The sequence below is a fragment of the Nesoenas mayeri genome (assembly GCF_963082525.1).
Source record: "Nesoenas mayeri genome assembly, chromosome: 3".
Taxonomy (NCBI): Eukaryota; Metazoa; Chordata; class Aves; order Columbiformes; family Columbidae; genus Nesoenas; species Nesoenas mayeri.
In genome coordinates, this window is record NC_137544.1 from 79,106,346 (window position 1) to 79,122,560 (window position 16,215).

The window sequence follows — 16,215 nt, forward strand, 5'->3', positions numbered from 1 at the left end:
ATGGCCGCTCCGCAGGACCCGCTGCCCACAGGTGAGGACGCCGCCGCGGGGAACCGGGCGGGCGGGGCGGCAGGAGGGGCGGTGGCGGCGGCGGCGGCGGCTCACGGGCCACTCCCGCGGGGCCGGAGCCGGGGCCGGCGCAGCGCGGGGGTGCGGCCCGCGGCGCCCTGCCACCCCGCTTCCCGCCCCGGGCTGGGGTGACCTGCGGCGGTGGCTCACGGGAGCCAGGTGAGAAGCCCAACCCCAGCAGAGATGAAAAGGGTTTTTTAGTTGCTCCCTTTCCCCTCCTCAGACGCTAATTTAGGATCGTAGTAACTTATCAGGTGCTATGTTGATGTGATTTAGTGCAACTTGTCGAGCCTGCACCAGTGTTCAGGGTGTGAGTTAGTTTGTGCTTGCTTAACGGCACATTTAAAAGAGTTTTTCTTAAAATCCCAGGCTCTGTGGATTTAGGAGGCCCACAGTCTTTGACTTACGTGGTTAATGGTGTACATGACTTTTGAGTACCTCATCTCAGGTGTGCCAGCATCATAATTTTTCCCTACCTGTCTGCTCAGACAGGGGCAAATTTTTGAGTAGTTAACAGTAAACAAAAATGCATAAGTAAGTGCTGATGGACTTAGTTTTTTCAAAAACCTAAATATTTGAATTTATTTTGTTATATTGTCTCCTCTGATTAAAATCTTGAAATTCATCTGTCTCTGGTCAAAGCACCATTGTTGATTTGGGTTTAATCAAAGCATTTGGCTCTGTGAACAACAGTAGTATTAGGGTGATCACTTTGTTAGAGTTGTATTATGTTAAGTTGCACTATTAACATGTATGCCCTGCCTTGGCATGAAATAGGTCTTATGTGTGTGGTAGAACTACGTAACTACAGTAGACCTTACATGCTTCACGCTGTACTGGTAGTGTCACATCTGTGTTACAGGGACAAACTGTAACATAGGGGAATACTATCTCTGCTACGTGGTGCTTTGTGAACCCCCTCCTGCTCAATGGTCAACATGCTGAGGTCTCCAAAACCCCCTTTCAAGCTTCCTTCCAATGCAGGGATGAAGAGCAGATGTAGGATTAGAAGTTTGAATGTGCATGTGTATACGCATATATACACCTTTGTGTAAATTATCTATAAAATCGACAGCTGTTCACACAGGTAAATGCACAGCATTGCATTCCTGTTAGAGTAGAAGTATTGAACAGGGAGAAATGGTGATGGGTACAAGTCTTGTGGACTGGTTATACTGGACAGTCTCAAGCAGAAAGGCCATGGCAGCTGCTGAGCAGTCAATGTGCAGGTGCTGGGCGGCAGAAAGGAACCTTGGGAGCAACCGTTGAACTTGACTTGTGTCTGAGTCAATTTGCACATGCTGATTTATGTCCATCTGAGTCAACTCACATGTGGTTCCTGGCTGAAGTGTGGGGAAGTAAATGCAAGCAAGTGGCTGTATGCAGTCAGGAAGTAGTACGGTGATAGTGATTTTTTGAGGGATCCCAAATAATGTTGTTATCAAGCTGTGTGCCAAAGTAACTATGAAATCAGACAGTCTGCACTGAATAGTCAGAGGATACCTGTATTTCCTGTTGGCCTTTCAACATGCAAAACTGTGGAAGTTTTACATTTGAGATAAGCAAAGAACTTTCCTGCCTGCTGTTTTGTGCACCTGCATCCAGCTGTATGACATGAGCCACAGAATGCTGTGAGAAAGAAAGAGGAGTCATGGCATTTTAATTGCCTTTTTCACAATTAAATATGAAGCCTGTGGTTTTCAAGTTATCTGCCTGCTATCAGTGGTCAACAAGACCATTGTGAATCATCTGCAGCCAGTATGTAGAGCCTTTATTCTTAGGTACAAATATTCATAGACATACATGCTACTTACAGAAAAAGTTGGGATTTGGTAGTGCTCTACAAACTAAAGAACACAGAGATTGCTGTTCTTCATAAAGAACTAGAAAAACAAAAGGGAAGGAGTTGAGGTATAGGGAAAGAGATAAATTTTTAAAATATCTTTCAGGATGCATACTAAGCAAGAAAGATGCGGGAGTCACGGATTCACACAATGACTGTGTTTCTGTGTGAGACCTAGAAAGTAAGAGTCAATTAAAGGTACCACCCTGTACCCCACTATCTCTTGTAAAGTCACCCTGGGGTCTGTCAGGTTCTTATTTCAGATGCTTGTATTCTTGGAACCTCTTATTTTTTTTCAGTGCTTCCCTCTGGGTTGTGGTAAGTAAATTACCAGTATCGCAATGTATCTGGGACATATTTTGGAGATGTAACAGAAGACAGGGGATGAAGCCCTTACCATAGCTACAGTAGTCACTAAGGTTCACAAGGGTATGGACCTTTTGTGGGGTCTGTTTTTGTCTACCTCAAGGCTCCTCTTACATTTCAAGGACACAAGATTTTTTTTTTTTTTTTTTTTTAAATGCATCTGAGAATCCATAAGGAGGAGCTATAAAGCCTCCAGAATAAGTTGACAGTTGCATGCTTCGCCACTGGATTTGTTCAGTCTTTACTGATAGCAGAGAAAGAGTGAGACAAGGCGTGCCTGGGCTAGCCTTCTTCCCTTGAGCTTTTCTTTGGCTTCTATTACCTTCCTCTTTTTCAGCTTTCCTTTACAGGGTGGGCTTCTTTTTTTGCCCCAGCTCTCTTTCCAGGTCATTTTCAGCTCTCCACTGCAGTTCCCACTTGGATCTTCCATTTTTAGCTCTACTCTCATGCAATGTCTTACGCCAGCTTACTGTATTTTCTCATATCCCAGTCTGATTCTCTACCTTCTGCATTTGATTTGGGAAGCTTATGGTGGTTTGTGCTGGCCCTTGCCATCAGAGCAGGCTTTCTGTTAATACCATGTTTCTGGAGCAGAGATTTCATATTTACCAGAAAGGGCACATGTGACAAGACTATGAGAGGTTTGGTTTGGGGTTTTTTTCCTCTTCTGCATATGTCTTCCTTAACTTTGTACTGCAGTGTGAACACGCTCATCTGAAAATTCATAGACCTTTGCCTTTTTAAAACATGCAGAGTGTCCGTGTGCAAAGGCTGTGCTCAAACCTTGTAGATCTGACCTCTCTGATTGTGTACCACCTGCCTGGGGAATGCGTGTGGTTTTCCTGTGAGCACATTGCTGAGAAAGGCTCTACTTGGCATTGCAGAGAGGCACTGGGCACCGCACCGGACACCCAGAAGCTGCTGCTGATGGGGCTGCCTCACAGAAGCAGGAGGGAGAATGGCTCTGTCCTGGGGCCCTGGGGCTGCCTCTGTCTCACTGCTGCCACCTTTTTTATTTTCAGACCTTTTTAAGTCTACCGTCTTGCGTAGTCTTATGCTTTAACTTGTTGTTCCATTGTATTGAGTGGATTTGTAGGAGTAGGTCCCAAAATAAATAATTATGCTAAATTTGAGTTAAGAATAACGTCTGTGTTACTTCTGTGCTATTTTGGGGCTCAGTGTTTATATTGTGCATTTTGTGATTAATTTCTGGGACTGTGTTCTAAATGCACTGATTTCTGTATTCAGGAGAAGATACTCACCAAATACTGATTTCAATCACCTCTTGCTGGTTGCAGTTGAAAACATTTAATGTGCACTTGTATTAAGTAAAAGCACTTTTAGAATGAGAATTACAAGAATGGAGTGAAAATCCTACTACATAATTTAAAATGCTTTTAACTTTTTGAAAACATGACCCTTATCAAAAAAAGAGATTGTTCAAGGAAATGGCAGGAGGATGTTAAATAACAGAAGTGGTTTTGTGAATCCTGACTTCTGTATGAGATTTGTTTCAGATTCTCTGTGCACTTTTGGTCAGTACCCCACTACTATTTGTCAATCTAGCCATTGATGCAGAGGGGTTGGCATATAATGATTCCCCTGGAAGTAGTTTGTATCCTTTTGATCTTACTATAATTGAAATTTTAGTTATTTTTATACAACAGAATAAGAAGTTTACCTCAAATATGTGTTTTATTATGTTTTGTACTACAATCTGCTGTTTATTATAGGTTAATTTTGTTGTAGTGGATATGTTTATTGTTTAAATTATTGCTTTGAGGAAAAAGCAGAGTGCTGTCACTTGGAGAACAAAACGTACCTTTTAGCATATTTGGTGGATTTTACTCTTTATTGCTGAAATGCTTTGTGATTTTTTTAAAAGCTAAAAAATAATTTAGAGTTTTCATTTAAGTCTATATTTTGTTAACTTAGAGTTGGATTTCCTTGTTGCATGTAGTTTTTCATCCATGTGCTAGGAGCTCTGACATTTTCTAGTTTGTCGTTTTTTCCTGTGGAAATGTAATTCGACATAACCCATGTAATGGCTGCATATTTGTGCTTTTTCTTCGTCAGACAAAGAAGCAAAATATGAATTGCCAGACAGAAATGGTTTTATGATGATGCAGTGATAAAGCTTTCTTTTTTCCAGCAGATCATGCAGCAAAAGAGCCGGTGGAGGATACAGATCCAAGCACTCTTTCCTTGACAATGGTATGTGTGTCTGGTCTAACACAGTTAAAATTGTTATACCTCTCTTCAGTTATGTAGTGCAGAAGTGAGGTAAAACATTCAAGAATGTTAATTTAAACTGAGCATATATATATAGGGGTTTGCTTATCCATATGACTGTATAAACAAATTTAAATTTACTAACCCTGTACAATAAAGTGTGAATAAAAATACCAAATACCAATAAGTACATAAGGTGAATTGGATATTATGAGCAGAGCTGTCCATGGGATAGCCTCTAGAGGCTATGACAATATTATTTTTTAATTTAAAAATAAAAAAGGATTGGTGCTGACATTCTTCAGTCTATGTGGGTTGCAGGGATAAGCAAACCCACTGGAGGCTTAAAATTTCAATTGTGCTAAGTTATTATTCCTTCCTGTACCTATTTTGTTTGGTGACTTAGTCATAGAAAGGTAAGACCAAACAGCAGTGTCTTACAGCAGGCGTGGGTGAACTTAGGGAGAGACCAAACAGCGCGCTCTAGTGCTTGCTGGCAAACAGAGTAGCACTGTTTATGACAAGTTTTTGTTTCTTAGGATATTAAACATGCCAGCCTTATGCTGAGACAAGGAGTATATCAGGTAAAAGTAATAAGAACTTCTGTGAAGTATTTTAAGAGTTTTTATTCTCATTGTTGCTATGGGTTATTTTTTTCTGGGAAAAAGTTACAGTGCTGTGTAGCTTAGAGTCTTCTGTTGTCTAATGTAGTTACATAAACAGATTGAAATGCATTCGTTTGTTTTATGGATGGCAAGTAAGCAATCCATTGCTTTGCCTTGATGTTTTCTTCCCATTTTGGAGCTTTGCAACAGAGAGTCAGCATGAAACTGAAAATTTCGCTAGTACTTGAAATGCTGATCTTTTACTGGGATCCATTATTGCAGTCTGTGTACATGCATTTGTGTAAGCAGGTTTTAATAAAAGATACAGACTTTGTGATTGGTTTTGTGGACTGACTAAATGAGATGCTATGTTTTGCCAAGGGGAGTTTTTAAAAGGTGGGGAAAAGTTGCTATATATGAGACAAATGAACGTTTGTTTATCTCCCTCACCTCCTTCAATTAAGATGTCTTTAATCTGTTTGCTTGGTTATGAGCTTCTATAAAAGCCACACCTACTTTTAAATAAGAGTAGGGGTCATAGGGAAGAAGGTAGTTTTCAGGCATAGTAGTAAGTTATAACATACCTGGAAATCAGCAGCTATCCCCTTAAACTCAAAAATAAAAGTTTTCTATTGCATCTTAATCAGCTTTTTATTTTTAGAGCAGAAGGGAAAAATATTTTCTTCTTTCAGTGCAGTGACATTTTAGTAAAAGCTTATATCTGCTAAGAGAGCTTTTGAAGTAATCTCTGTTCCTCCTGGTAGGCATTACCTTTTCTAGATTATTTTCCTACTTAAATTCAAAATTTCTTTCTCAATCCCTGCTTTTTCATTAAAAAGTAATACCTTTAAAAATACTGCAGCAAAGCAGGAATCTCTTTTGCTTGTGCTAATCAGTAGTGTTCCAGCATAAGAAGAGTGTTACTGTGTCTGATTGTAGACAGATCAACTAGTAGCAATTTAAGAGATGCAACGATAATTATGCAGTTTTATATACTCTTTCTCCAGCACAACTGCACTCAAAATAACAAACATCTGTGTCTCTTGCCTTTTTATGACAGACTGAAAAGTACCCTGTCCAAGACACAGGAGTTCCTAAAGGTAAGTACTGTGAATTCTGTCTATTAAGGTGTCATAGATCTGTGTTGTTATATGCAATAAAACTATTGATGTCATACAACCGACTGAAATACTCCTACTTTTTCCCATATGTTTTTTGTTTTAAATGTAGTGTCATCTATATTCTTAAGGTCAGTTTGGTGCGTGTATATGTATAGATAGATAGATATATAGATAGATAAAACTTATGAAATTGCCTTCCAAAACTCAGTTTTGATCTAAAAGTCAGTCTAAAACTATCATCAGAAGATTTTGGTTCTCAATCTGGAAGGAAAATACAGTGGTCCCATCAAAAAACAGTGTTCAGAGAGCAGATGGTAGACATGATAATACTAGAAGGTGGCTTTGAAGAGATTACCAGTACTTTCGGATTATTAGAAACATAATGCAGAAATACCTTCCAGGTCTCTTGCCTCTGCTTGCATTCTAAGCCCTAAAACCAATTAAATCTTCACACCATCTTTTACCTTCAGCAGATATTAATATCATCTACTTGGGAACCTAATATGAGTCTACTCTGTACAAGTTCCTGCCTCTCCTCCCTGAAAATGGAGGAAGGGCAGGTTCTGTATTTCACTAAAGTAAAATACTTGGATTATACAGTGTGAATATCTCCTTTATGGTTTTCCTTGATGTGTAGGGTGGGATTTTTGTCATCCCAGGCTTCACCTTTGGCTTTTGTCCAGAGAATGCACTGTCAAGGGCTCAGTTGAGGAGTGCTCTGCAGGTAGTATGTTCTCCATCCTGCGTTGCACAGCAGGTCTGCAGTGGGGACAAATCCAGGAAACTATGCAGAAACTAGTCTCAATAGAAACTTTCCTGAGGAGCATGAGCAATATACCATGGGAGTTAAGGAAAGGTTAGAGACTATTTTGGGGACTTGAGAGAGCCAACCAGAAGAAGTGAGCATCTTTTCAGAAGTGCTGCCCAGTAGGGAAGGAGAACGTGGGATAAAAACTAATCTGAAATCATAAACTACTTTCTGTTTATTTGCAAGCAGGTGGTTTGTTCCTTCAGCATTGTTTATTAGCACTAAAAGAATTTCTCTGTAACATTCTTTTCAATGTCCTGTTTTTTATTTCACCTGTGATGTTAGGTCCCTCTCAAAAATAATTAGATAAATTCCTAAATTTCAAATTTGTCATAATTGTTTAAACTATAAGATCACATGTTTTCAATACATTTAATTTAAAAAGGAAAGCTGGGAAGAAGTAGAAATTTCAGCACTTTCTGTAGAAAGCAAATTAACTTGGTTTATTTTTATTTTCTGCTTCTTCTTCCTAATCATAAAAAGATTTAAGTATCAATATAGCTTAACATTTCCCTGTTAGAGCTGAAAATTATAAAAATACCTGTTAATATTCTGTTAATTTCTGTGATTTTTTTTTTCTGAGAATGACTTTCATAACTCTTTCTATAAAAATGTAGACTTATGAATCTCTGAGCTAAAAAGTGTTACAGATGTGCAGGTGGGGTGGGGTGAAGGCTGTTCTGTCGCTTTTGTAGGTCAGTTACTTAATGGACCATTTTGGGGCCATAACTTATTAAAGTTTGTAGCACCATCTACCAATTATTAATTAAAGGTGAGCTGAGGGAACTTTTCATATTGCAGGACTAGGCTTAATGTTTACATTATGTTTTGATGATAATTCTGCCTCTGCTCAAATATAGAACAAATTTCACGCATCAAGTTTCCACACAGATGAAGTAGAATTTTGATGCCTATACTCTGCATTTTCAGCCAGACTTTTTTTTAAATTTATTTATTTTTAATCTCTGGATCTACAGTCATAAAGAATACAGATGACCCTTATTAAACATTTATCTTGCTGGGCCTGGAATACTATTTGGCTTTAAGTTTCAACAGTCTTATACAACCAGAAAAAAATAGGAAAATAATAATTTGGTGTTTTGTTCTTGCAAGTGTGAGGATTAATTCTTTGATTTATGTCAAGTTCTTGAGTGAGATAAGGAAATATGCAATCTTTCTGTTATCTGATGATTCAGAAAGATAACAGCTGTTTTTTAGTGAGATCTTGCCACTAAACAAACAGCAAATGGAAATGTATGATACCAGCACTAGAAACTGTCACCAGCATGGAGAGTTCTTGGGTGTAGATAGTATACAACAGAACCTCTTTTAAGCTCCTGTTAATGGTTGGTCACCACCTGACCCAGGGGAATTATCCAGATGGTTTTCTAATGAGGACCTTATTAATCATGCAGAGTGAAATTTGTTGGCACAAGGTTCGCAAAGGGGCTTATGCATCTTTCAAACAATTTTTAGGGCTGAAGTGAAGTTTGAAAGGTAAATAGGTTTAGTGCTGTTTGGGGAATGTTGTGCTTTTCAGTGGACTCTCAGGGCAGGTGATAAACACACTTTGAAATGGATTATTTCAGTGCTTCAGAAAACTCCTGTGTAGTAGAGAGAAGCAGAATGAATCTAATTCACAAAAGGGCAGAATAAAAGGCAAATATTTGTGTAGTACATATTTCAACAGTTTTTACCGTGTGATGAGAAAATTAAAGCAAAAAGGATTATCCTGATTTGCGACAGTCGTCTTTAGTCTAGTTTGAGGTATTAGTTCAGTTAATATTCTCTAGTTAGCTTTCTGAAAGAACATGACTCTTGCTTCAAAAATAGCGTGGTATTTGTTTAAAAACAACTGCTACACTATTGTCTGATCTCTGCAAGGATTATTTTTCTTTGCTCATTTATGCTCTGCATGATTGTTGCAGTCTCTGCCCGTTTCATATTTGGGGTTTTTAATCCAGCATTTCCTAGTGATTGGTCATCATATGGAGTTACATTTTGTATGCTAGACATCTGTAATTTATGTTTGATAATCTCGCTATTTAAATTTGTATTTGGGTGGAAGACCAACGTTTCACAGTCTTTGTCTTAGATGAGGAATACCTAACAGATCAAGTTACATTGGAAATTGCATCTGTGAACATCAAGACCCTTACGTCAGATTCTGGCCTTATCCAACAGGTAAGAAAAACGATATCTGAATGCAAACTAACTTATTGCTGTTGATTAAATAAGTATGTTAACAAGTAAATATATTTTCAGACTGTATCTGGAGAGCATGGAATTAGAACAGAAATAGGCGTTCATTTTCAAGAGTTTAATGAAGTGAGCTTTTGTGGAAAAAAGCAAAATAAAAGTTATTTAATCATTAATGTGTACTTTGTTGTTTAAATAGGTTTTGATTAGTGTGTAGATGGTCTGAAGAAGAACTGACAAGTGTTAAAGCTTTGTCATGCATACTCTCCCTCTTTACTGCTGAAAATAGATCCAAGGCAGAGAATAAGTGAGGAATTAAGGAATCCTAGGTTTTGGAGTCCTTGTGTTTTGCACTTAAGGAGGCATTTGACTGTTCTGCTTTGAATTTGGGACACTGTTTGTGAAATCTTACATTAACATAGGGTGGGTGATAGTGAATGACTTCCATGCTCAATGGTTACCATCTTTCGAGTGAATGTTATTTGCTGAATTTCAAATAGATTTTCTTTGGGTTGAGCAGAAAACTTGGAGAAGACAAATTAATGAGCATTTTCCAGCAAGATGAAAGATTAAAAGGAGTTCCTAATGCCAGGGTCCCAGCTGAATTTCATCAGTAACAAACATGGGTTTGGTATGCATTTCACAGATGATCGAGGTAACTGTCTCATTGCAATCATCAAGAAGAGAGCATTTATTGCCAGCTTAGAATTACTAGAAAGATATTTTAGCATATTAGGGTGTTGATGGGTCTACAGAGCTGGCAAACTTTCTCCTTATGTTCAGATTGTGCATGGGTTTATGGCTTTGATTAGACCTATAGAGACTGACTAGATCTTAGTTGTGAGCAAAAAATACATTAGATTGTCTTAATGAAATTACATTACAAGAAAATTAGTAACTGATCAGTAAAATTACCAATTTTGAAAACAGATATATGGCACAAGTAAGTATCCTTATTTTTATTTGTACTTTTTGCAGTACTAGCCACTCTTATTATTTTTATCATGAGATATGAGTATAATGACATTTCTTAAAGACATTTAGGTATTAGCTTTTACAGTACAGTTTGAACTTTCATGAAACCCAGGATAGCAACTTAGCTATTGCAAACTAAGTGAACAGTATCCACTTTTCCTTTTTTTATTTTCTTTAAATTTTATTTGCTTATTTGTTTATTTTGAAACAGATCTCTGGGGAGGCTGAGCTGTGATGAGCAGCTCCTCATTCTCCCAAGGAGTTAAGCTCTTTGGGATTTCCTCAGGACTTAATAATAATGTTCTGCCTTTCAAAGGAATTTGTGGGAATGGAGACAATGACTATGTTCAAGATTTCCAGATTTAATTTTTCTTAAACTTTGGGTGCTTACATGTTGCCTTGAAGACCAAGTTTGTGTTTAAAAAGTGCTGCCCAGGGAAGGGTTATGTGGTGCCAGTGCAAAAATTAAACTACTAGAAGATAATGACAAAGATTATTTGTTGCAAGTGATATGTGCACTGTTAGATCTGACTTGAGCAGGGATCGGACATTTTGTTGGGTGAATTGATGTTGCATGTGTGATCTTGCAGTTTTCAGGGAATAAAGACATGCTGAAAACAGCATGCAAATTTTTCCTTTCCTAACAAAGCCTTTAAATATTTTAGAGATAGTTTACCTTCTTTATAATAGGACTGTGAATGTATGCATGTTTACCACACCAACTGAAACTGCCTATAATCTATTTTTACTGGATTTCTCAGTAAATAAGGTGTTGTGGGTAAGAATATAGTATCTTATTATACTGTGTTGTTACCCAGTTGACTTGTGTTTGCATGGGCAGCCTGCAAAATGTTAAGAAGCTCACAGTGACAGTTTTGGAAGAATGATGCACTGCAAAAAAATCAACAATACTTTGTTGCAGCTATCTAAGGGGAAAATCCCATTCTGCTTTCATCTTTAAATCCTCAACAGAAGAAAGCTATTTCAGCCGATTCCACTTTCACATAGTTAAAATAAGGGCAGCTGCAGTTTCCTGCAGTCCTAGGATTGAGGTGATGTCCTTCCAGTTTTCAGATGTTGCACTCTAAATAGTAGAACTGAAATATTACAACATGTTACAGTCTCAAGCTGCTAAGTAATTTCATTAGGTTTAATTAGCAGGCAAAAAGCCATTGAGGGAATGTTTACTTCAAGGAGGAGGAGGGTTAGATGTGAGCCGGCACAAGTGTTCAAGTCCACCTGTTGTCTAAAAAGGTTTCTACGTATGTAAATAAATCTATAAAAAAAGTTCCTCCACCTTTCCAAGATCAATGAAACAATCCCTTACTGCTGCATATTACAGGCAAAATTCATGTTTTTTTCATTGCAAAGCATTAAAAAAAAAATCTTTTTAATCAAACCATATGAATTGTTGAACAGCTGTTGAGGGATTAAGAACAAATTATTCAAAAGATGTAACCCCATAGCTTGTCATTAATTAATATGATATTGTTCAGTGGTTAAAAACAGCAGGGCAGTTTTGTGAGCCAAAGCATAAAAATGCTGCCTGAAGATATTGCAGATTCTCAGTGGTTTCTCAAAACCAGATATATTCCCTGTCTGACTTTACAAGTAGCTTGGGATTTTTCCAAGTAATTCCTGTCACTTGTAAATTAGCCAAATAGTTATTCTGGTGTTCAAATACGTTGGTTTGATTTATATTTATTTTCTGCTTTGTAGCCAGAAGACAAAGACACACAAAGCCATACTGACGAATCACTTTCAGGTAATATGTCAGCTTTACTGTTCTACTTATTTTATTCCTAGATTTCCTTTGAAAGTACTTTATTAAAAACTGTAATTTGTCATAACCAAGAACTGCCTTGGTAATCAGTGCTTGTGGAGTTCATTCATTACTAGTGTCATTTACAGCTTCACCTTTCTTCTAAAGGGGGTGGCGATCAATAATGCAGACCATGCAAAATGTTTCAGTTGGGCTTTCAAAAACATCCACCTTTGGAAGAAAACTGTAAAAGCTACCTGGAAAGAGCAGAAGCTACCAGTAGCCTCTAGGGACTTAGCCCAGAATTTTATGAGCTCACCTTGTGCTGGGGTATCTGTGGATGAAATACAGCCCTGTTAATCAACACTGAACAACTGAGAATTTCCTGTTAGTAAAGAAGCTTCTCCTATCATGTAGCATTAGGATCATGCAATTAGGTGGGTAGGTCATTATTTGCTCATCAGGATCTAACACAGGGCATCTTAGAAAAGCAGTGTTCCTTATTATGTTTCTGATAGTCTGCACATGATGTAGCACAAGAAGCAGGTTGGTTTAGTTTTGTTTACCTGTAAGTGTGTCCTGTGTTTTGTTTACCCCTTCCTCCCTTCTTCTGTTGGAGGATTAAACTTACTCTGGCATCCTTGCAAAGCAAATTAAGATTAAATTCAGATAGGGTACTCTCCTGCCCTTTGAGCTCAGCTAGAACTTTGATTGGATTACATTCATTTTGTCTCATTTGTATAACTAAATCTTGGTATGAGTGAAGCAAGCAAATTTTGTCTCACTTCAGCAAGATTTTAGGGTACACAAGAAGAACAGAATAGTTCATATATCTATTTCTGTATATAACAGCTGCAAGGCCTGTGGAATACATGTGAGCGAAGATGTTACCAGAATGTTTCCCCTTAACAGGGAATCCAAGCATTTGTATGAAGTTACTTGTCTGCAGCAGTGTTGTTGCTGCATGTCCTAACTTGTTGAAAACTTCAGAAGTTGTCTTTGGCCTGCTAAAAAAGCAAGCTGATGAGCAGCGTTACAAAAGTAACAATAGCCTGTTCTTCCCTTAAAAACAAAAAACTGTGCATGCAGTAGCTACATTCACCTGAGTTGCTTTTGTCAGCACTAATATTCAGAATTAAAAAAGTCACAATTTGATGGTTGGTCTTGAATTTTCATACAGTCTGTCAATAATTATAGCAAATGTAAACAAAACAACGAACAGACGTTAACAGATGCTGTTGTCTGTATGAGTAGGTGGCATTGAGTATGAGATTTGCCCTTTGCCAGAGATAGTCAAGCACTGATACAGCACTTGTAAATTGTGTCACTGTTTTTTGTTGTTGTTTTAATCCATCTTTTGATGAATATAAGTTTTCTTATTTTAGTGTCCCTTTTTCAAAGAGTTTCATCCCAAGCAGGACCAGTTAATTTCCTATTTCAAGCTGTAAAATGAGGCTGGAGGGCAAAAGCTTTAGAAAGTGCTGCTAGGCTGCATCCATCATCTACTACTCTTGGAACATACCAAATTCTCCCTGCCTTCAAAAAGGAGCAGGGAGCGTTAAAGTCGCACCTGCAGACAAAATGCTCCAACAGTGCTCTACACCACTGCAATTTTAAAGGTCTTGGTATTAGTATTTGCCTAGAAGTATGACTAAAACTGGTTTCTACATGCTTTTATGGGCTATTAATATGTAATATAATCTGACAGCACCACACTGTTCACAATGCTGGGAAGATACTGACTTTTGTGTGTGGGAGACCTCTAAATGGCAGTTTTCAGTATTTGATGCAGATTTTTAGCACTACCTACTTCCAGCAACTTGGTATTTTTGTTTTGTTCACACATGGAGGAGTATGCACTTTATTCCTTTCTGTAATGTACATTCAAAATAGAGTTGCTTAGTAGAACAGGGACAGCTTTTATTTTAAGAGCCCTTACAAAGCAAAGGAACTATTCCACTTTTTCATTGTGTTAAAGTACTAGACATTAGTTGTGTTTGCAGCTGTCAGCAGATATTCTCCTGGTGCAAATATTTCATGTCGTTATGGGGGCAGCAGCTCAGAAGTGCAAAAACTTTTCCTTTGTTCTGCAACATATGTATACAAGATGCACATAATGTATACATAATCCTGTTGGTGATGCAAGCAGAAGTTATGGCAGATTCAAGAAAGCAATGTAGTTCCCAAAACCAAAATAGGCAATATCGCAGCTCACACACTGGGTTGAATTGCGTGTCTTTTCTATAAAAGTGTAAGTATGATACTTTCAAAACAAATGTCCTTTTGATTATAGCCACTGAGCATTGTGAAGAGAGAACTCTTAGAAAGTTAATTTCATGAGTACTTCATGAGGAAAGGTATTAACATGTCACTATTCTGACTTTTTCAGAAACAATTCACAGGAACATAATACTCTTCAACTCTGTGCTTTTAACTTTTGGTTCCTGGTGAAAGCACAACAATAGATCCTAACTTCTTCCCATGTAATGATTTTTATTGCAGATCTCAAGAAAACCTGCAAGGAAAATGGCACCTGCTCCTTGTGCTTATTCCGTGCACCAACCATCAGCGATATGCTCAATGATGAGGACTTGTTGTACACAGTGAGGCTAAAGCTGGATCCGTGCCACCCAACAGTGAAAAACTGGAGAAATTTAGCAAGCAAGTGGGGGATGACTTATGATGAATTGTGTTTCCTTGAACAGAAGCCCCAAAGTCCCACTTTGGAGTTCTTGCTACGGAATAGTGACAGAACTGTGGAGCAGCTGATTGATCTCTGTAAATTTTATAAGAGAATTGATGTTGTGAAAGTGCTGCTGAAATGGGTGGAGGAGGAATGGCCCAAGAGAGGGAACAGAACTTACCAGAATGACTTCTAGGTCAAAGAAAGTTGTTAGTCCGTACATGTTAAATGCTGGGACTAGCTGCCACTAGTACGTGGGACATTGCCCTTGCAAGAGAGAACCTGTACTGATGGTTTGTATACTGTGTAAGCTTTCTGTACTGTATACACATACATATGTCCTGTGCCCTCAGGGTTGCAAAGATAACCTTCCAAAAGTGGATGGAACAATCCAGGTTGTGTTCTTAAGTCTACAAATGCCTTAAATTTCTTTGCTGCTGTTCGTAGGCTTCCTAAGCAGAAGATGAATGAAAAAGCCAGACCACTGGTTTCATTGCAGCGATTGTGAACCACATCAGTTGTGTGCTGTTGCTACCGGGAAAGCCACAATTAGAAGGCAAGTCTCTTGGCTGTTCTGGCAGCCCTTCCACAATTTTATATGTTCTACCTAGTAGAAGATGAGGTGTAATTTTTTTTTTCTTCTTAAAAAAAAAATTTTAAAAAAGTAAGCTTTATGACACTGTTTTTGGCACAGGAACACCTCAGTGTTCCGAGCAGCAGTTTGGATTTGTATTCAATTCCATGTTTCAACATCATATTCAGGCTTCAAGCTTTAAATGTCTTTTATAAACAAGAATAGATGTTAAACAAAATCATTATTTGCATACTTCTACATCATAGAGCAAATATTTGCTATAAAAGAAATCATGCAGTTCAGAGAGACTTTCCAGCCATAACCACTAGGGATTAAAAAAAAAAAAAAATCCCCCCCCCCCCGAATTAAAATGCTTTATACTTAAAATTAGTTTCCAAAGTTTTGAAGAAAATTTACCCTCTGAATGCACTTATCTGCTTATCTCAAATGCCTCTCATTTTGCAGTGTGAGGTGACAGCTAATGCCTCACCCACAGTATATCCTGACAATTGAGTATAATTTCCCTTTTCACAGGCTGTGTTGTTTTCTTACCAACCTGTGTATTGACCTGCTTTCTATCCCCCCGCCAAACTAGTTGCACACTTGTATGAAACTAGCACAAGTTTATGTATTGATTAAGTTACTCTAATGGAAAATTAACAAGTGAATTCACCTACAGTCCAGGTAGATGTTTATTAAAGCACTTATGGTGGTTTAGGCTGATGTTTCTCAAAGAATTTTGATACTCTGAATTACACTGTTTACATTTAAAATATTTTAGAAATGAGACTTTTTCCTACCATTCTTCTGTGTTCTAACGTTTTTTAAAAAATTTGGAAAAATCAGTTGTACAGTACAATGTATGAAGTACTTACAGCTATAATGTCACACACAAAGATGTTGTGACTAAAAATAGTTCTAGTTGTTACCCTTACTAAAAGCATCTCAGACAATACTAATATGTACATAGGTGTATAT

General features: G+C 37.9%; 1 protein-coding gene across 1 annotated transcript; it reads left to right on the plus strand.

Annotated features, from left to right (window-relative positions):
• On the plus strand, positions 1-14,859 carry EDARADD (EDAR associated via death domain; the record flags this gene model as incomplete). Its single annotated transcript, XM_080341867.1, has 6 exons — positions 1-31; positions 4,434-4,492; positions 6,176-6,215; positions 9,140-9,228; positions 11,938-11,983; positions 14,483-14,859. 6 exons carry the CDS (start codon positions 1-3, stop codon positions 14,857-14,859), a joined length of 642 nt encoding a protein of 213 aa, XP_080197993.1.
• Between the last annotated feature and the right edge of the window lie 1,356 nt (positions 14,860-16,215).